The following is a 22,297-nucleotide window of genomic DNA, read 5'->3' as shown; positions in this document are numbered from 1 at the left end:
TACAGTTGTTAAAAGCATGAGATTTGCAGTCTTAACAAGTTCAAATTCCAGCTCTGGCACTATGATCTCAGTCAAGATTTTCTGAGTTTGAGTTCCTAATGTGTAAAACTGAGATAATAAAATTGACCTCATAGGATCACGGTAAGAATTAAAGGTCTGTAAAGTGCTGAAATGGATGCCTGGAGAGAGGTGAGCCCCCCGTTAATGGTAGTGATGGTGGTCATTAATGACGCATTGCTTATGTGACAGATGAAAATACTCTTATAGGAGATGTTTTAAGAAAGTACACAATTACTGAATTTGGAATGAAACAGACGATTTATGTCTTAAATTCAGAGGAGAGCTCTTGCAGCTGTGTTGTGTGGTCAGTCAACACACTTAAAGAAAGAGGTTGGATGTGAACTGGAGGTTGAAAAAGGAAGAATGTTCTGCTAATTGTAAAAGACAAGTGGTGAGCATTACAACCGATGGTAAAATAGTCTTCTTTTGAGACATGACCCTGAGCACATCCTCTTTTAAAATTTTCCCTGCTTGACTAATTACCGTATTAACATTTGCTCCAGATTTTTATATTTCTTCAACCATTGCTTCTGGGTCTCATTTGTTGGCACTTCTACCTTTGGTTTTTTATTCCCCCAAATGAAAATAAACTTAGATAATAAATAAACAAACGTAAAACAGGAAAAGAAAAAATCACCAAAAATCTCACCTTCCAGTTAACCTGTTACCTATTAACTGTTACCATATCTGTTAATATTTGGTGAAGTTCCTTACAAACTTCTTCATATCTCTCTCTGTCTTTTTCTGTCTCTCTCCATGCATACACAAATTGATCTAATGTTATACAAATGGGATCATACTGTACACACTATTTGTAATATTTTCATTTAAAAATATGCAATATACCATAAATTTCTTTCCATGTCAAAGAACAACTTCACTATATTTAAGTGGCTGCATAACATATTATTGCATAAATATTAACAAAATTTAATAAGCCCTCAAATGTACATTCATTTGTTGACAGTTTTTCTCTACTAAGAAAAAATGTGACACAGTGCTACATTGAGGATCCTTGTCTATTTATTTTGGCCCACTTGTATAATTATTCCCTTAAGAAGAATTCCTATAGGGGAATTTTGGTAGTCAGGACCAGAAATGCCATGTAGAATCACTACATCTTGGTACTACAAGATCTTTTTAAAAAAAGAACTGGTTCCAACCTGAACCTTCACAAATAAATAAAATAACTATCCTTTTGAAAATTAATGTTTGGAATTGAAAATTGAAAGATTGAACAACCTAAATATTCTAAAGAAAAATCAGCTTTAAATTGACTTCTTTTAAAATAAAATAGTAAAATTATCTTAAATCAATAGTGGTAATTGCATGATGAATGTGAACTGCCAGTGAATTGAGAAATCCTGAGCATTTGTATCAAAGTACTACAGAATTGTTAACAACTCTGGCCTATCCATTAACAGACAAGACCACTTTTAGGATTCTGAAACTCCTGGGAGCCAATATTAATGGAAAGACATTCAATATTAAGCCAAAATGTGACGGTATAAAATATTACATACATACTGAAATACATATATGAATATAGTTAAAAGGGGAAATGTTAGATTGTGTATATGGTAACAGAGTAAAAAATTTTTTAAGAATCCATGGAACTATACTACACAGTGAACCATAAGTTAAACAAACCATGGGCTTTAATTAATAGTACAATTATAAAAATGTGCTATCGTCAATTGTAACAAATGTCCCACACCAATGCAATGTGTTGTTGGTGGGGTAGTATATGGGAATCCTGTATTTGATGCATGATTGTTCTGTAAACCTACAAGTTCTCTAATAAAAAAAAAATGTTTTAAATATTACAGACAAAAAACACAAACAGAAAGATGAAAGGGGCAGAGTTTTAAATTCCACACGTTTTGGAGGCATGATGGACTGTGCTGCAATGGAAAAAAGCGACTTGTATTGGAATTCCAGCTCTGTCATTTCTCAGCTGTGTGACATTGGGAAATTTTTCAACCTCTTTGAGTTTCCATTTCCTCATTTAAAAAATAGGAATGCCAATAATATTCTCCTTACAAGGCAGTTGTGAGAATATAATGATACAATTAATATCAAGATTCGTAATACTCATTCAACAGATATTGAGGATATGCCAGTCTGGAGGATAAGAATGTGCAGGTACAGGTGGGCTTCAGCAGGAAGGCCACTGTGAGCAGACGGGGCAGCCATGTTGGGGAAATTGCATCTTGAAAAAGCAAAACTTTTATCAAGCGAATATCTCTCCACAAATCAATGCTGAAAAAGTTTCTGATGCAGTCCCTAATGAACTATTTCATCTAGTCAAGGAACAGGTGGTTGCTACATTATTATAAACTGTCCCAGAATGAAAAACATGAAAAAAAGCTATCTGGTACAAGCCACAAAGTAAATATAACTGGACAACCCAGAGATGTCACATACACAAAAAATTTATGCCAATTTCTCCTATTAATATAAATGTTAAAATGTTAAATTAAATATTAGCTAAAAGAATTCAACATATAGCCCAAAAATAATCCAACATGACCAGGTAGGTTTTATTATAGTAATGGAAGGACAGTTCCATAAAGCTTCAGTGCTGAGAGATCTCAAATAGAGTCAAGAGGTCAATGTGGAGGTTATTCTTACATGTTATATAGATATCCCTTTTTAGTTTCTAGTGTATTAGAATAGCTAGAAGGAAATACTTGAATCTGTTGAACGGTAATCCAGAAGACTTGATTCTTGATAATAATTGTATAACTGGATAGTTTTTATTGCATCTATATGATAGTGAAAATCTGGTGACTGATACTCCCTTTAACCAGTGTATGGGCAGATGAGTAATAAAATGACAAAAATTTATAAATAATGGAGATAAGGGGTGTGGGATGGTTTGGGTGTTCTTTTTAATTTATTTTTATTTATTTATTTTCTCTATTTTGGGGTAATGAAAATGTTTGAAAATTGATTCTGGTGATGAATGCACAACTGTACAATGATATCTATACAACCATATCACAATATGTATATTTTGGATGGATTGTGTGGTGTGTGAGTATATCTTAATAAAATTGCAATAAAAAATTTGAAATACGAAAAAAAAAGAGAAGTCTTACCAAAATAATAGGGAGGGGAAAGTTTTTTCAGTAAAACTCATGAACAACTTTTCAATTTAGATTTATGCCTCACACCATAAAATAAAATAAATTTCAGATGATTTTTTATACAGTATCAAATCTTAAAAACTAAAATTTTATATTTTCTTGGTCTTTAAAAAATTTAGAAGTAATAGAAATAAATGACAAAAGAATAGATTTGATTTTCTAAAACATATAGTTCCATAAAGAAAAACAAGCTGAAGAAGGTATTTCCAGCAAATGTAGCCAAAGAGCTATATATTTGTTATCCTACAGTACAATGTAATTGATAAGAAAATATTAAAATTCTACAGCAGATAACTGGGCAAATTCCTTAATCACACAAACCACAAATGAGTAAATATATCTAGTAAATAAAATTTATGGAAATATTTTAATATGGTATGTATAAAAATGAACATTATTTTGATAATGACATGCTATTCTATCATTTGTACAGTGACAATAATGAACTCTTTTCTCGCTGCTGGCAGTAAAATTTTGTAAATCCCATTCAGAAAGATACATCCAAAGTATAAAAGCATTCCCTTTTGTGGTTATTTTTTACCTTTATTAAATATTTCAAATAAAGGACAATGGTATTTACATGAAGATATTTATTGTTGTCATTATTTATAACAGTGAGAAAGTGGGATTAACTTGAATGTTCACCCTTGTACTAGATGGAATAGTACGCAGTCTTTACAATTTTAATTATGAAAACTAAAGCAGCAGGGGAAGCAGTTGTTATGATGTTAAGTGAGGTGAGCATAATTCAAAATTGTATGCATATTATCTGTTCAACTATCTACTAAAGAGTTATGTGTAAAGAAAAAAGACAAATATTGTAGAAGGACAACGGGAAATTCTTATCAAGTTTACACTTTTCTAAGATATTTATTTGTATTAATTCGTTGAATCCTCCCAACTCCATGACTTCTATTTTGTCAGTTAGGAATTTGAGGTTCAGAGAGGTTAAGTAACTTTCCCAAGGTCACATAGCTATTTAATGAAATTGTTAGCATTTGACTGCTGGCAGTCTCTTAATTATTATGCTATGTTGCCTCCATTTGCTATACTCCCTGAAATACAGAAGTGAATATCGTTGTGTTATGATGCAGTTGTGTTAACACTACCTATAACATTATTTTCCACTTTTCTGTAATATTCTTAATTGAGCATGCACTTCGAAAATGTTTGAGTGGGAGGCATTTAAAGGCTCGGCAAGCAAGGGTGCAGAATGTGAAGGAGAATGAAACAATTACAATTACCAGTCTATGCCAAAGGAGATTGATCCACATGCTTCTCACAGGCTAATGAATCTGTCAGTCTTTCAAACCTGACCAGCTGGGAAGGCAGTGTGTGCTCTGCATGATTGTGTGGGGGAAAGGGAAGAGAAAGAGCTACCCTGCCTTTAGCCTGGGTCTCTCTTTGAAGTCAGTTAAGATTCAGTGGAAGAACCAAGTGTATCCTGTGAAATCACACAGTGGGTTTTGACCCCACTGAGTCAGTCAAATGTTTGGTCCTCTCTGATTCACCTGGGCTCATCTGTAGCAACACAGTAAGTAACAAGAATCCTGAATTACTAGCTCCAGTTCATGGTCATTATTTGTATCATGCAAAAAACAAACCAACCAAACAGAAGAATACTCGATGTGGCTCTGTTTTCCCAATGAATTCAATATAAAAACATGCCGCCTTAGGTCTATTTGAAACAGCTGTGCCAGTTGCATATATAGGATAAATTACTGATTAAATTCTGTCAGAACAGTATTGACTAAGACTGTGTAACTTATCCCAGTTGTTGCAAAAGATGAGACAATTTGCTGTCAAGGCTTTAGGCTGCAATTGGGAAAAAATAATTACAAAAATTGCCCGTATTTTTAAAAATACCTACTAGGAAAAAACAACAACAACATTGACTCTGTTATTTTGTCCTTTAAATATATAGCCTGTTTCTTTTTTGGCAGAAAAACAAGCAATTTCTGTAATAAAAGTTACCCTGGAGGATATGTAAGAATAAGCTTAGAAAAACGTGAATAAAAGAAATCATCAAGAATTACCAGGAGCTATAGTTGTTAATCACGAGGATTAGGTTTGACAGGAAAATATATCCTTTGGGAGATCCTATTAATCCTTAAAAACAGATTTCAGTGTACACTGTACAATTGTTGCCGTGTGTCTGATGCTGAAAACCTGTTTTTATTGAATTTGGGAAACAGAGGTTTCTAAAGCCCTGAAATCAACACTACAGGAAATGTGACTACAGGATTCTAAACATGCAAGCAAAAACTAAATATAAATAAATATATAAATATATATATTATATATATATATATATTATATATATCAATCAAATGTCTAAAAGTCAAACATTGAATAGATCTGGATTTGTAGGCATTTTATTTTTGATTTATACATATACTGAACTTCAAATAGAGACTCACTGAAATCAGGAAGAAACAAGTATGGCTAATATTTTAAGTGTTTATATAACTGTAGTTTATATAAAATATTTTATTCCTCTTCTTCTCCACTCCAATTGTCTTTCAAGTTTCAGTACAGAAAAATTTATTTCAAAATACAAATCAAAATTGTCTCTGAATAAAAAGTGTCTAGCTTCTGATGGATACTGATTCACTCTGTAAACAAGTTATTCCTTATCTCTTATTAAGTCTATCAATCTCCCTTGAAACGTTTTTCAGTAATCATTAGTCTCCACTATCTGTTTGATGTCCTAGAGTCTGTTATAACAGATATGAAACCAGAATATCTCAGTTCACAGGGGACCTCTAAGACCTCAAACAATGATTTGGTTTTAAAAATGTGATTCCAGCTTTGCCTTATTCCTGACTGTTTTGTTGAATCTGTCAATCTGTGAAGTCTTTTAGCAAACCTCAAGGTTTTTGAAAGCAACACGATTAACAAAGTGCTTGCAAGGTGTGTTCCTAATGAACCAATAATTTTAAAATTAAGCCTTGACCAAAAAGGCTTTACACTCACCAGGATCTCTATACTCAAAAAGATGGACAATATCAAGTGTTGGCAAGGACATGGAGAAACTGGAACATTGCTGGTAGAAATGTAAAATGGTGCAGCTGCTTTGGAAAACTGTTTGGCAGTCCCTCAAAAAATTAAACATGGAGTTACCATGAGACCCAGCAATTACAATCCACAGTACGTACCCAAGAGAGTTGAAAACACATGTCCACACAAAAATTTTTACATCAGTGTTCATAGCAGCACTATTCACAGTAGATAAAAATAAGAAACAACTCAAATGTCCATCAACTGATGAATGGATAAACTGTGGTGCATCTAAACAACAAAATATTATTCAGTCATAAAAAAGGAATGAAGTGCATGCTGTAACATGGATAAATCTTGAAAACATGCAAAGTAAAAGAAGACAGACACAAAGACTACATATTGTATGATCCAATTTATATTAAATGCCCAGAATAGGCAAATTCATAGAGGCAGAATGTAGACTAGGGGTTGTCAAAGCTGGGGTAGTGGGGATGGAGGGACCAATGCAAGTGAGGCTAACAGGAACAGGATTCCTTTTTGAGGTGATGAAATGCACTGGAAGTGGATAGTGGTGATGGTTGCACACTCTGTGACCACACCAAACACCTCTGAATTGTACACTTTAAAAGGGCAAATTTTATAGTTTGCAAGCTATATCTCAATGGAAATAATTAAGCCTTCATATGAACTCATTTTCATATTGGTTTTACTTTCTCTTGAAGGCGTCATACTGACATAGAACAATCCGCCAAACCCACTCCTCAGGTTTGGGTTTCTTCTTTTTTTTTTTTTTTTTTTTTTTTTTTTTTAATTTTTTTTTGGGGTTTCTTCTTAAACTTTTCATATTAATGATCTTACTTCTGCATCTCTTTTTGGCAGTCTCAAAAATATTGTTTCATTATATGAGAGTCACTCCAGTTGGAGGTAATTAGGAAAAGAGGAATTTGAGGCCTGGGAACATAAACAAGAAGTAAGGCAAAAGTTATGGCGGAAGTTTATAGTGAGGTCTCAGGAGAAATGAAGAGGAGGGCAAGTAAACCCCAGCGCGGATCCACATTTCTGTGTCTGTATGACAGACACAGATGTTGAGCTGCATTAGTCAGGGACCAAAGAGCTCTGCCGTAAAGGGGTCAACTCAGGGCCTGGGTCAACAGCTCGGAGATGAAAAAAAACAGAAAAGCATCTTGGGTTGGAGGGCCAGTCAGAGAAGAACTATGCCTCTCAGCCGCAGTTCATCCGCAATAGCTCACAATGACTTTAAAGGTATCTTAATGAGACTGCAAGGGAGAATCCAAGACGTGTCAAGGTAGTTAAGTGTTGGTAAATCAAAATTAGTAGCTCTGTACTCAGCAGCATTAATTGAAGATATATGACATGCCACTAATATGATCTGGAGATAATAGTAAACTGAGTTTATTGTTCTCAATACTTAAAAACATAAATGGTATTTATAATTTATTATCTCCATCCTGGAACCCTAATTTTCTCTATAAGGTCTTAAATTCCTCAACTACAGATTCTCTTATACAAGGAATTTCTTTAGTGAATTAGGGACAAACTGCATTTGGTTGACAGAGGTTCTTGAATAGTTGGATATGCCAAGGTTTTAGAAGAGCAGATTCAGTGGTTTTAATTTTTATTTAGGCTATCAATATGCATTATTATGCGTAGACTACTCTGTCAAAAATAAACAACATGAAACAAAATAAACACTAGGCCTGTTTGAGAAAAAAATCGAAATTCTCTAAAGTCCCAACATAAAGTAACTGTCATAAATTATAATGAATTTATATAATGGCTGTAATGCAACAATTTTAAACCATGTTTGCAAAGGTTTTAAAGCATGAGGAACTCCACATAATGTAATATTAAGGCAGAAAAATAGAATGCCTAATTCTATTAACGTTAGGCAATGTTATCAGAAAAAATTGAGAATGTAGACTAGCATTTAATGTTAAAATTTTAACAATGATTATCTCTAGAATGGGATAACTAATGATTATTATGTTCATTTTTATATTTTTCTGAATTTTCCAAATTTATTCATGTATTACTTTTTAACACAGAAAAAAACAAATGTTTGAGAAAAATAAAATTCAAAACATCTTATAGCTGTGTTTAGAAATGCTGAATTTTCCAGATGCTATTGGTATGGATGTGGAGCACATGCAAGAAGGCTTAGAGACAGCATGACTCTATATTCAGGATGATGTGGAAAGCACATCATGAATTTTGCAAAATTATGTCATGAATTTTGCAAAATTCCAAGAAGACTGCCACTTTTTTTTCACACATGGTCATACTGAAACTGTATATGGTTAAAACAAGTTGCTTTAGCTTTTAAAGAATCAAGTCATTTATTTTACATAACAGCAGGCAATGGGTTGGCTAGTTCATTTTTATTTGACTCAATTACATTTTTCAGTGGATATTTAGACACATAAACTATATCTTTAAAAGAAGCATTTTTCTGAATGTAAGGTCAACCCTCCACCTCTTCTCCACCCACATTCTACAGATGAGAAAACAGACCCGGAGAAGTTAGGCAGCTGTCCCAAGGGCAAGAGTCTAATTAGTGAGAGACCAAGACTAGAACTCAGAAGTCCTGAGTTGGCAACTGATGCAATTGAAAAAACAAAAGATGATTACCATAATTTAAAAGTTAACTTTTCTATTCATTGACTAGTTATTTTCATTGGCTCAAAATAACTAGCAGTTTTCTGGTAATTAAAACAAATGTCTACCAAAAAAATGCATATACTTTTGGACAGAGAAGGAGTTAGGAAGGAAAAAAGTAAGCAACTATGAAGATGTGTGTTTGGGGTCTAAAAATGATCATAGGCATCCATGATTCCAGTCCAAAGTGCCACAGATAGATTTTATTTTTGTGGTCCATATGGAATAATGTGCATTGAGTTTCTATAATGTACCACGCTCTGTGCAATTCTCTTTTTCCTATACCATCGTGTGGAGTCCTCAAAACCATGCTGAAGATGTAATTACCATCCACCCTCTGGATCTGGGGAAAGGTGTTAGTCCCAGTGGCTAATCTCATGGGCTTCTATCACTAACACCCACGGAGACGGCGCATTCTGCAGCCTACTCCCACTTTTAGTTGCTTGTGTGGGTCATTGATCAAAATCCATTTTTATTTGAGGCTAGAAATAAAGAATGCTTCATCTTGAAAGAGATAATGAAAGGTATTTCCTGTTTGGTATAGTATACGTGTCTGTGTGAGTATATTCATCTCTTGTCTAACTTTTCTCACAAATTTCTAGACACTTCTTCCTCAGAAAATGCCATCACTAATATTTGGTGCTACAATTTTATCCAGCTACTGTTCCATATGTTCCCTCAGTACCAAAACAGAGTGAGGCAAATCTAATTTTCTTACTCTATTTGGGAGCTGGCTTCAATTTGAATCATGGTTTGTTGGGAAGGGGTAAAATGGACAATAGTTTGGGAGAATTGAAACTTATTTTTGCATAAAATGCAGTATCTTTAAGAATTCTATTTTTTACATCTCTTTATTGCATGCTTCCTTAGCATTTCTTCTTCTAAACCACTAAACCACCCTTCTGGGGAAAACAGAACACAGAAGTCTTTCTCATTTAATAAGAATTGCTTCAAACATTGCTCTCTTCCTCTTTCCCATCCTCCTTCCTGGTTAAACTAATCTCTTTCACTGTGAAAGATTAGCCCATGATGACCTGGACAAACAAAGTTCACCTTGTTATTTGTTATAATGATCAGCAGCAGCAGCATCACATGGGATCTTATTGGAAATACAAATTCTCAAGCCCTGTTTGGAGGTTTGTGGAAAGATTGCAGCATAGAAAGCTCCAGGAATCAGTCCCTCCACTGAAATGACTATTGAACTGCCTGAATCAACTATTCTGAAATTCCATAGTCTAGTGGACACTGTGCAGCATCCAAGGAAGAACTGGAGGAAGAAGCTGGTAACTTGCAGTAAATACCAATGAATTTCACCATCTGTGCAGGGACTACCATCCCCCAACCATAGCCCTGTGGCAGGCAGCATGGGGACTATAGCCCAGACTCCTGTAGCCTGGACTGCTTATGCAGCCTCCTCCAAACTACAGAGATATGTGGCCTGATCACTTATCGCTGCTTTTGATTAGGTACTTCAGGTCAGTGGGGGCTGGTTCTGAAGGCGGCCATTGTTCCAACCCCCCTCAGACAAAAGTGGCAGAGGAATATTAAAGACAGTGCCCTTCCTCAAAACCATGGAAAACAGTTAAAGGGCTGCAGTGAAGCGTGAGTGCCAAATCAAGAAAATGTGGCTTCAAACACCACAAGAGATGCTCCTGGCACCCTTAGGGTCCCTTTCCCCTCCTCACTCCCTGTGCTCCTACAGTAGATCTCTGACCCTGTTACAGAGGTTTAGAGTAACCCTTAAATGCATACTGGGTCCCAGTATGTCAGTACCAATAAATCTGAGGAAGCCTGAAAGACTGAGCCAGGGAACTTGTCTCAGATTTGCCATCCCAATTTGTTCTGGGAATAGAGAAGCAGCTCACAGATGACTGTAGTATTGTGGGAAATAGTAAGGGTGAGGCAGCCTGGAGCAAGGGGCTACTAACATTGAGTCATAAGTGGAACATCCAGGAGGGGTGACAGTCTATTTCAGGGGGAATAGAGGACACATTTGAACCCCTGTGTCATGTGGACAGATTGAGTGCCAATTTCTCATTTGAAACCATGGAGGCAAAAAGGCAGTGGTATGAAATATTTTAAATGTTGAGAGAAAACAATTGCCAAAAAGAGTTTTATATCTAGCAAGACTTTCTTTCAAAAGTGATGGAGAAGGAACCAAGAAGATGGTGGCATAGAAAGGAGTGGAAGTTAGTTAGTCCCCCTGGACAACTAATAAACAACGAGGAATAACTAGTAAATAATCTGGAATAACTGCTGGGGCACAACCATGACTGTCCACACATCGTACACCAACCTGGATTGGGAGGAATGCCTGAGATTGCAGCATAAAATCTGTAAGTAAAAACTGCAGACCCGAGTCAGGAGCTCCCTCCCACCATGGCAGCCTGAACTGCAAAACCTTGCTGTAGTAGAAAGCAGTACTTTCTGAACAAGCAAAATACCTCAGTCCAGCTCCAACTGGGGTTTTAATTAACAAATGTGGACTGCTCAATACAAGCTACAAACCCCCAACAAGAAGACAGAGGCTTTTAGTGATGACTGACCTTGGAGAGCCAGAGGACTTCTCTGTCCTAGGAGGGGGAGCCCAGAGGACCAGGTGCTATCTCTGTCCAGTAGGTGAGGCTGGGGAGGGGAAGCATGGGCTGGCCCTGAAGGGGGGCTTTCTGTCCCTTTTTCTCTCTCTCAACCTAGGGGGCTCAGTGGAAAAAGACACAGCCATTTTCAGATCAAAGTGCTCTGACCAAGACAAAGGTGGAGATAGCAGAGTCAGAGAGACAGAGAACCTATTTAAATGCAGATGATAACTCCCTAGGGGGTGTATCTTCCCTAAGAGGAAGGAAGGGTGCCCAGCTCTACTACCAGCCTCTAGGAAACTAAGAGCAAAACTAAAGCCAAAGTGAAAAGAAGGAAGGAAATAACAAAGATTAGAGTGGAGATAAATGAAATAGAGGATTAAAAAAAAAAACAGTAGAGAGAATCAACAAAATAAAAAATTGGTTCTTTGAGAGATCAATAAAATTGGCAAAACTTTAACTAGACACCCAAAGGGGAGAAAAAAAGGGACACAAAAAACTAAAATCATAAATGAAGTGGGGACCTTACTACCATTCCCATGGAAACAAAAAGGAGTATAGGAGGATACTATGAACAACCATATGCCAACAAATTAGATAAAGCCGATGAAGTGGACAAATTTGTAGAAACACACAAGCTACCTAAACTGACTCAAGAGGAAATAGAAGATTACAACAGACCAATAGCAAGGAAAGAGATTTAATCAATCATCACCTCCCACCAAAGAAAAGCCTGGGACCAGATGGCTTCACAGGTCAATTCTACTGACCATCCCAAGAAGAATTAACTCTAGTCCTGCTCAAACGCTTCCAAAATTGAAGAAGAAACACTTCCTAACTCATTCTGTGAGGCCAACATCACCCGTATACCAAAGCTAGATAAAGATACCACAAGAAAAGAAAATTACAGACCAATATCCCTTATGAATACAGTTTAAAAATTCCTCAACAAAATACTAGCAAACCAAATCCAACAGCACATTAAAAGAATTATACACCATGATCAAGTGGGATTTATCCCAGGTATGCAAGGGTAATTCCGCATAAGAAAATCAGTTAATATAATACACCAGATTAATAGAATGAAGAAAAAAAAAAAACCTGATTCCCTAATTGGCACAGTAAAGGAATTTAACAAAGGCCAGTAACCCTTCTTAATAAATACACTGAGAAAACTAGGGATAAAAAGGAAATGTCTTCAACATGATAAAGGTCATATATGAAAAACCACGGAAAACATCATATTCAATGAAAGACTTAAAACTTTCCCTCTAAAATCAGAAACAAGACAACAACACCCACTGTCAACATTGTTATTTATCCTTTTACTAGAAGTTCTAGCCAGAGCTATTAGGCAAGAGAAATAAAAGGAATCCATATTGGTAAGGAAGAAGTGAAACTTACCCTATTTGCAGATGACATGACCCTAAATACAGAAAATCCTAAAAAATCTCCAAGAAAGTTTCTAGAACTAATAAATTCTACAAATTGGCAGGTACAAGATCAACATGCAAAAACCAGCAATATTCTATAGACTAGCAATGAAAAATCTGAATAAATGGAAAAAATCCATTTACAATAACAACTAAAAGGAAAAAAATATCTAGGATTAAATCTAACCAAGAATATGAAGGACATGTATGCAAGAAACTAAAACATTGCTAAAAGAAATCAAAGAAAACCTAATAAATGGAGAGACATTCCATGTTCATGGATTGGAAGTCTAAATTTTGTTAAGATGTCAGTTCCAGCCAAATATACTTAAAGATTCAATGCAATCCCAATCAAAATCCCAATAGCCCTGCAGAAATGGAAAGCCAATCATTATATTTGTATGGAAGTGTAAGTCACCCGAAATAGTCAAAGTCATCTTGAAAAAGAAGAACAAAGTTGGAGGACTCATACTGCCTGGTCTTAAAACTTATGACAAAACCAGAGCAATCAAAAGAGCCTGGCTTTTTCACGAAGATGGCGCTGAAAGCGAAGAAGGAAGCCCCTGCCCCTCCCAAAACCGAAGCCAAAGCAAAGGCTTTGAAAGCCAAGAAGGCAGTACTGAAAGGTGTCCACAGCCACAAGAAAAAGAAGATCCGCACTTCACCTACATTCCGGCGGCCCAAGACTCTGCATCTCAGAAGACAGCCCAAATATCCTCGGAAGAGCGCCCCCAGGAGAAACAAGCTTGACCACTATGCCATCATCAAGTTCCCCCTGACCACTGAGTCAGCCATGAAGAAGATTGAAGACAACAACACACTTGTGTTCATTGTGGATGTCAAGGCCAACAAGCACCAGATCAAACAGGCTGTGAAGAAGCTCTATGATATTGACGTGGCAAAGGTCAACACCCTGATCAGGCCTGATGGAGAGAAGAAGGCATATGTTCGACTGGCTCCTGACTATGATGCTTTGGATGTTGCCAACAAAATTGGGATCATCTAAACAGTCCAGCTGGCAAATTCTAAATATAAGCTTTTTGACCATAAAAAAAAAAAAAAAAAAAAAAAAAAAAGAGCCTGGAACTGGCACAAGGACAGACACAGAGACCAATGGAATTGAACTAAACATTTAGAAATAAACATTCACATCTATGGTCAATTGATTTTTAATGCAATTTCATTGAGATACATTCACATTCCATACAGTCATCCAAAGTGTACAATCAGTTGTTCACAGTATCATTTCTATGTTGTGCATTCATCACCACAATCAATTTTTGAACATTTTCATTACTCCAGAAAAATTAGAATAAGAATAAAAATAAAAGTAAAAAGAACACTCAAAACAGCCATACCCCCCTATTATTCATTTATTTTTTCCCCATTTTTCTACTTATCTGCCCATATACCAGATAAAGGGAGTGTGAACCTCAAGGTTTCAGAATCACACATTCACACCATGTAAGCTATTTAGTTATACAATCGTCTTCAAAAATCCAAGCTACTGGATTATAGTTCAACAGTTTCAGGTATTTTCCTCTTGCTATTCTAATACATTAAAAACTAAAAAGGGAAATCCACATAATGCATAAAATAACCTCCAGAATGACCTCTTGACTCCATTTAAAATCTCTCAGCCACTGAAACTTTGTTTCATTTCTCTTTCCTCTTTTGGTCAAGAAGTCTTTCTCAATCCCATGATGCCAGGTCCAGGGTCACCTCCAGGAGTCATGTCCCACATTTTCAGGGAGATTTACATGCTGGGAGTCATGTTCCACATAGGCGGGTAGGGCAGTGAGTCCACCTGCCAAGTTGGCTTACAAAGAGAGGCCACATCTGACCAACAAAAGAGGTTCTCTGGGAGTGACTCTTAGGCACCATTATAGGTAGGCTTAGGCTCTCCTTTACAGTAACAAGCTTCTTAAGGGCAAGCCCTAAGATCAAGGACTTGGCCTACTACAATGGTAGAGTCCAATACTTGCAAAAATTTCATTAATTCCCCAGGTGGGGAAGTTTAATATTTCCACATTTTTCCCCAGTCCCTCAAGGGGGCTTTGCAAATCTTTTTTCGTTCTCTGCCCAAATTACTATGGGATATATCGGGGCTTCACACTAACCTGTACAAACCAACCAGATCTCATTCCCTATTCAAAGTTCCACATAATTATTGTGTTTGAATAAACTGACCATACAAGTTAAATTATATAGAGTGCTACAGAATATATAGATTTTGCACCAAATAAACATCTCTTCCTTTGGTTTCACACAGAGGTTGAAGTTTTAAAACACAGTCAATATCAGCCTTTACCCTTTAGTCTGATTTACCTTTGTCCTAACAAAGTCCGTTTCATTCATATCTCTAATTGAAGTCTGACCTCTTTTTCAGCTTCTTTAACAATTGCTATATTGGGTAATGCTGACATTCATAGCTGCCAAATTCTGGCTCTAAGTCTTAGGTGTCACACAGATACCAAAAGTTCCAGTTACGGACAAGGTAATACACAAAGAGCTCAGCATCTCAGAATTTAGAAATAACCATTATAACTTAGGATTGATGTGACTGTTGTAAGAGCTAACAATCTAGGAACCTTTACAATAAGTCTTCCCCTGATAACCTGTGCTCTCAAATTCAATTCTCAGAGTTTGCACATTATAGTTAGTCCATACTAGTGAGACATTATAATGTTTGTCTTTTTGTTTGTGGCTTATTTCACTCAATATACTGTCCTCAAGGCCCATTTACCTAGTTACATGCCTCACAACTTCATTCCTTCTTGCAGCTGCTCAATATTCCATTGTATGTATGCACCACAGTTCACCATTCCGTTCAACAGTTGATGTACCCTTAGGCTATCTCCATCCATCGCAAATCATGAGTACTGCCACCATAAACACCAGTGTGCAAATGTGCATTTCTGCCCCTTATCCTTTTGAGCCCCTGCTATCTCAGTTCTTCCAAGAATATACCCAATAATGGGGTTGTTGGACATATGGCAACCCCATACTTAGCTTCCTGTGGAACCACCACCCTGCCCTCCAGATGGGCTGCACCATTCTATTTTCCCACCAACAATGAATAAGTGCATCCCTCTCTTCACATTTTCTCCAGCACTTATATCTCTCTTTATTTTTTCAACAGTTTTATTCACACACCATACAATCCATCCTAATTAAACAATCAGTGGTTACTGGTATAATCACATAGTTATGTATTCACCACCACAATCTACATGAGCACATTTTCATTCAGTTCTTCAGTGCACCCTCAGCCATTCCACCCACTGCAGACTGGTGCACAGCGTATGTCTGGTCACAGATGTCCCTGAAACAGTTGTTCCAGACAGTTCTTGGCTATTTACCTGATTCCCTACTGGTGTAACTAAATTCCACACCTCACCGCTCTGCTATCTTGCCCCACCCTCTGGTGAATTGATTTTTGACAAAGGATCCAAGTCCATTCAATTGGGAAAGAATAGTCTCTTTAACAATTGGTACAGAGAAAACTGAATGTCCATAATGCAAAAGAATGAAGGTAGACTCCCTACCTCACACCATATATGAAAATCAACTAAAAATGGATCAGACCTAAATATAAGAACTAGAACTATAAAACTCCTAGAAGAAATCATAAGGAAGCATATTCTGTACCAAATTCTGTACCTTGTGGTTGGCAATAATTTCTTTTTACACCCAAAGCACAAGCAACAAAATAAAAAATAATTAAGTGGGACCTCATCAAAATTAAAAACTTTTTTGCAACAAAGGACTTTATCATGAAAATGAAAAGACAACCTACAAAATGAGAGAAAATATTTGGAAACCACATAGCCAATAAGGTTTAATATCCACAACATATAAAGAAACCTGCAACTCAAGAACAAAAATAAAAACCCAATTAAAATATGGGCAAAAGATGTGAATAGACATTTCTACAAAAAAGATATGCAAATAACCAAAAGCCCATGAAAAGATGCTTAATATCATTGTTCATTAGGGAAATGCAAATCAAAATCACAATGAGAAACCATTTCACACCTATTAAAATGGCTTCTATTTTAAAAATGGAAAATAGTTTTTGGATAAGAAGTGGAGAAATAGTAACACTAATTCATTTTTGGTGGGGATGTAAAATGTTGCAAACTGTGGAAGACAGTTTGGTGGTTCCTCTGAAAGATAAGTATAGAATTACCATAAGACCCAGCAAGAATCCCACTTCTAAGTATATAGTTAAAAGAATGTTAAGCAGAGACTCAAACAGATATATACACACTGATGGTCATAGCAACATTATTTACAATTTCAAAAGATGGAAGCAACCCAAGTGTCCATGAACCAATGAATGGGTAAACAAAAAATGGTATATATGTACATTGAAATATTATTCAGCCTTAAAAATGAATGCTGTTCTGATACATGCTATAAGGATGAACCTTAAAGACATCACATTGAGTAAAATAAGCTAGACACAAAATGACAATATTGTATGATCTCACCGATATGAAATAATTAGAAGAAGCAAATTCATGGAGTCAGAATCTAGGATATAGGTTACCAGGGGCCAGGATGGAGATAGGGTATGAGGCATTAATTCTTAATTTGTAAGTCGTTTCTGTTTGTGATGATGGAAAAGTTTTGGTAATGGATGGTGATGATGGTAGCACCACATTAGGAATGTAATTAACAGCACTGAAGTAAATATTTGAATGTGGTTAAAAGGGGACCTTTTAGGTTACTAGAATATGTTACCAGAATAAAACTGTAAAAAAAAATAGGGCTATGTAATGCAAACAGTAAACCCTAATGCAAACTGTGGACTATATTTAATAGGACATTTATAACAATATCCTTTCTTCAATCATAACAAATGTGCCACACTAATGCAAGATACTATTAATAGGGGTGCTATATGGGAACTCTGTATTTTCTGTAATGCTAAAACTTCTCTAGTAAAAAAATAAAAATTTGAAAATTAAAAGAAAAAATTCAAGCCCTACCCAAACATATGGAAACAGAAATTCTGGAGGGGGACTCAGAAAACTGTGTTTTGATAAGCCCTATCGATGATTTGGATGCATCCTAAGTAGGATAACCATCTCCATATTAATTATTCCCTTTGAAAAATAATTTTAGGTGATCTACCAGAACTTTAAAAAGGCCACTAAGAGAGAGTGAACCTGATAATCTAGTTCTTGCATGTACACTAACCAGGGTTGACAGATAAAATACAATTGTATGAGACATACTTTTATTAAAACTGAATTTGTTGTTTATCTGAAATTAAAATTTAACTGGGAGTCTTGTATTTTTAGTTGCTAAAATCTAAAATCTATTCTTTTCCAAGGGGCTCTGAGAGGTTGGGGTAGCTTGCAGTTTGGTGGGTCGAGGTTTCTTCTTTTTTTCAATCTGCAGCAGAGCAAGCTGAGAAGACAGCACCATGTAATTCATTCCTGTGTCTTTTCAAGCACTTTACTGCATGCTGTGATATGGGAAAACAGTAATTACTACACTTTACTACTTTACATTACTTGTTAATTTTGAATCACGAAAAAGATAATGCCTTTCCCCCATTTTAACCTAATAGTCTGTTAGAAAAGCACAAGGTGTCCTCCTCATTAGTCCCTCTAGGGAATTTCAGAATATCAGGCAGAGCCAGAAATACGGTGGAGGCTGGAAGGATGATTTGTAAAAGGACAGAATGTCAACTAGCAAGCCTAGGATGAGCTGAAGACTGTTTTTGGTCAAGCTGTGTGTTTGCGTTTGTGTGCAGCCACATAGGCCACTGGTGTGCAGAGGGGAGGCAGAGAGGAGACCGATCAGGAAACGGAGGTGGTGGAGGGAGAAACTAATATTTATTGGATTGTCACTGGTATCAGGCAGTTTGCACAACTCTTTGCATTCATTATATTTAATCTTGATGTTATTACAAAAGCATACTTTGAGAAAGACATGTTGGAGACAACTTAGTTCAGCACCACTGTGAAAATTACCTCTCCCCAGTGCTACTTGTACTTCTCCATGAAGCTATTGTCTCTGTCTTACCTGCTTAGGTAAAAGAATGCACCTACCTAGGTTTACTGTCCGTGCCCTTCCTTCAAGAAGGAGACATGAATACTTTTAGAAAAGAAGGCATATCTGTCCTGGGCTGCACAGAGCTTAGAATTAAATTCTGAGGTTGCCTTGTAGGGGAATCTTCTAACATCAAGCAACTGAAGGCTTGAATGGTTCCATGAGATGCAGAGGAGTCAAGAGAGACTCAGCTAAAAGTGGTTCATGAATTTAAACATCCTGTTGAGTAACCTAACATACAGGTATTATTTATAAAGCACCAAGAAAATTATGGCAAACATATTTCTTATCAATTTACATAATTATTATTTATTAGTATACATAATTATTTCTTTATCAGCAATAGAAATATTTTATATTTTGAATTTGCTTTTCTAGTCCATGTACGCTTTAGCTGCTAAGGATTAAGGAAAGAGACATAAACAACCAAATGCCCATCCCACCCCATGTCTCTGAAATGCAGGAGAATTTAAGACTCATGGGTCAACTCAGAATTCAAATGGCCTCTTGTACACTCCAACCACCACTGTGTGTCAGGGATGGTGGAAGAGGACCCATACGCAAGTGTCTGGCAGTGCCTGACCCTGAAAGGTACCTCTTTGTCTAATGAAAAATGAGCATATGGCCAGGCAATGAGATCAGGGTTCGTGGGAGAACAGAAAGTGGTAAAGATGGGATCCTTGGTGGGCCTAGAATTCCTTGTGTTAATTTAAGAAGGGGGAGGCCAAGACTCCTAGGTCATTTATAACTTTTCATAGAATTTAACCAATATCTTTTATCTGTCTTCAAAGCAACCTCCCAGGCAATTAGTTTAGTTGCAATTTGGGGATTGCTGACATAGCTCCCACAGTTTTTCACCAGCCATTAACCAAGCAGCTGTTTGGGGGGATTTTTTTTCCTAAACTAATTCAAATTTAGGAATCACTTTTATGGGCACTCAAATAGCTCTTGTTATTTCTCCTTCTCTCAGATGCTGCTTTTGTGATTTCTAACAGAAAGACAAAAGATTGCTTGACATAATTATTTCATTTCCTTTGCTGGGTCTTGATATAATTCAGTTTAAGCTGCAGAAGGCAATGGGAGAAGTGAAAACAATTTAAAGGACAGGAAAATATTTTTGTTCAGTAGTATAGAGACTAAACATTAGCAACATCACATTTTAACTATGCAGGCATTGACAATTATTTGTTTAACAGACTTATTAATTGCTTTTTTAAGCCAAACGCTAAAATGTAATGAAGAGGAGCTCATTATATAATACAGCAGGATAAGCATGTCACTAACCATGACATCAGGGAACTTTAGATTTACAGATGATTCATCACTCAAAGTCTCAAGAAAATGTATATAATATAAATTTTTTTTAGCTTCTTGAATTCTACTTCTAATAAATCAAGACACTGGTATTTACAATTAATTGGAAATGAAATGTGATAAAATTAATAATGTTTCTCAGTTTTAGTTTTTACCTTCTGCATCAATGACAGCCATGAGCATTTATATGTGTGGCCAAATGTAGATTTATATGTGTAAATAAATGGATGTCAACATATATATATACATACACACGTGTGTGTGTGTGTGTGTGTGTGTGTGTTTATAATGTTCTGGTACATTGTAGTTGCTGAATAAATAGTAACAATTATTTTCACCGCATAAAGCAAAACCTTATTGTGATGTAGTAAGAGGAGTAAAAAAATTTAAATGTGAACAATATGGAGTCACCTCTTATGAAATGAATTTAAAAGTCCAGTATTTTTAGCTGGTCTATAATGCCACCAAAAGTCCCACAAAAGAAAATAAAAACAATAAAATTTCTATTGTACCTATGGACCATACTGTGGACTGAGATTCGCAGAGGCATTGCATCTTCCTGCATTTAAAAGTGGTGGAGGGGAAGGGACCACAGCCAATCAACAATTGCAGTACATGTGACCAGACATAATTGTAGGCAGTTATATTTTATTCTAATTAGTTGAAAATTATGATTCATGCATATTATGTTACCTGGTAAACCACTGATTCAACTAACCAGTTATCTCATTTCTCAATCATTTGATACAGATGGAAAGTTACTATGATTTTATTAAAAGCATACTCAAATTTTTGCCTCTTAGGCTATATCAATATGACATCATTAAACTTTCTGGAAAGTGAAAAATTCAGTGAAAGAGAAAAAGAATATTGCCAGGCAATCATATAGTTAGAAATACAGGGGCATAAGTAGTTGTGGTACCATACTACATATGGTAGTTACAGTACATGAGAGTTGAATTTCTCATGTAGTCAGGGCCCTCCAATTGCATACCAGAAATCTCAGTGGCATAAATGGCAATGACCAACTGATGTGAAGTTTTTTCTAACCCAGAATCAGAATTGTGTAGGTATGTCATGTCATTGTGTGGCAGGAGGAGACCTCATCTCTGCTTTGTTAACACAGATCCAAAGAAAAGTTTGTTTTCTTAAATTCAGGCACTTATCTTTGAAAAATCAGATGAGAAGCTCTACTTAACCATCCCTCATGTTGCAGCTTCTGTGAAAAAAAGCCTGCAATAAACAGTTGCCTAGGCTGATTAAAATCACGTATTATATACAAATTAAAACTATTGACCATTTAGAGGAACAATTACAAAGCTCTGCAATGCATTGGCATGGAATCCCATCAGTGTTTTCTGCCTGAGCCAAAACAAAATGACTCTTTCGATTCCTACAGCTCATTAATTTCCAAGCTGGGTTATTAAGGATGATAGTCTTTAGTTTTTCAGTGTGTTGGGTTTTCCTCTCTCTTTTTGTTTTTAAAGAGTAAATGGATATTTTACATCTAGTACATGGATAGTAATTTCACAGCTCTATCTTTGTACCTTGAATATTTGACCTTGAGGAACAAGCCCCTACCTTCTCTCCCAGCCAGCAGAAACAGAGTTATCAAAATCAGACTTTGGTTCTTTCCTGCTCCCTCACGCTTTCTCCGTAAACAATCCCACCACACCCCTTTATCTCAGAATGGAATTATAGTGTCTGAGAGTCAAGGAGGTAAAAAGACAGACTTTGGGGCCAGCCCACCTGGCTATAGTCCCCCAGTCACTTACTTCTTTGGGTGACTTTGAACAATTACTTCACCTCTGAGGTTTAGTCCTTTCATCTGTAAAGTAAGACACATAGAACCAAGCACCAAGTAAGCACTCAATAAGTATTAGTCTGGGAGAAATATCCCAGAAATCTACATCTTGGTGGAGTAGAAGTGACTGGCTGCTGTTATTGAGCCAGTAACGAAACACCTCTGAACACTTAATTTCTCATAGGCAAAATGAGAAATAGAATTACCTTA

At 36.2% G+C, this 22,297-nt stretch overlaps 2 protein-coding genes across 2 annotated transcripts in view; both read left to right on the top strand.

Annotated features, from left to right (window-relative positions):
* Window positions 1–22,297, top strand: part of LOC119538676 (IQCJ-SCHIP1 readthrough transcript protein) — an 802,368-nt gene that overhangs the window by 391,601 nt on the left and 388,470 nt on the right.
* On the top strand, window positions 13,424–13,951 carry LOC119538697 (60S ribosomal protein L23a-like). Its single transcript, XM_037841832.1, has one exon. The coding sequence runs from the start codon at window positions 13,436–13,438 to the stop codon at window positions 13,904–13,906; it is 471 nt and encodes a 156-aa protein (XP_037697760.1). The 5' UTR covers window positions 13,424–13,435; the 3' UTR covers window positions 13,907–13,951.

The sequence above is a fragment of the Choloepus didactylus genome, chromosome 1 (assembly GCF_015220235.1).
Source record: "Choloepus didactylus isolate mChoDid1 chromosome 1, mChoDid1.pri, whole genome shotgun sequence".
NCBI classification, from domain to species: domain Eukaryota; kingdom Metazoa; phylum Chordata; class Mammalia; order Pilosa; family Megalonychidae; genus Choloepus; species Choloepus didactylus.
This window is presented reverse-complemented; position numbering and strand designations above follow the sequence as displayed.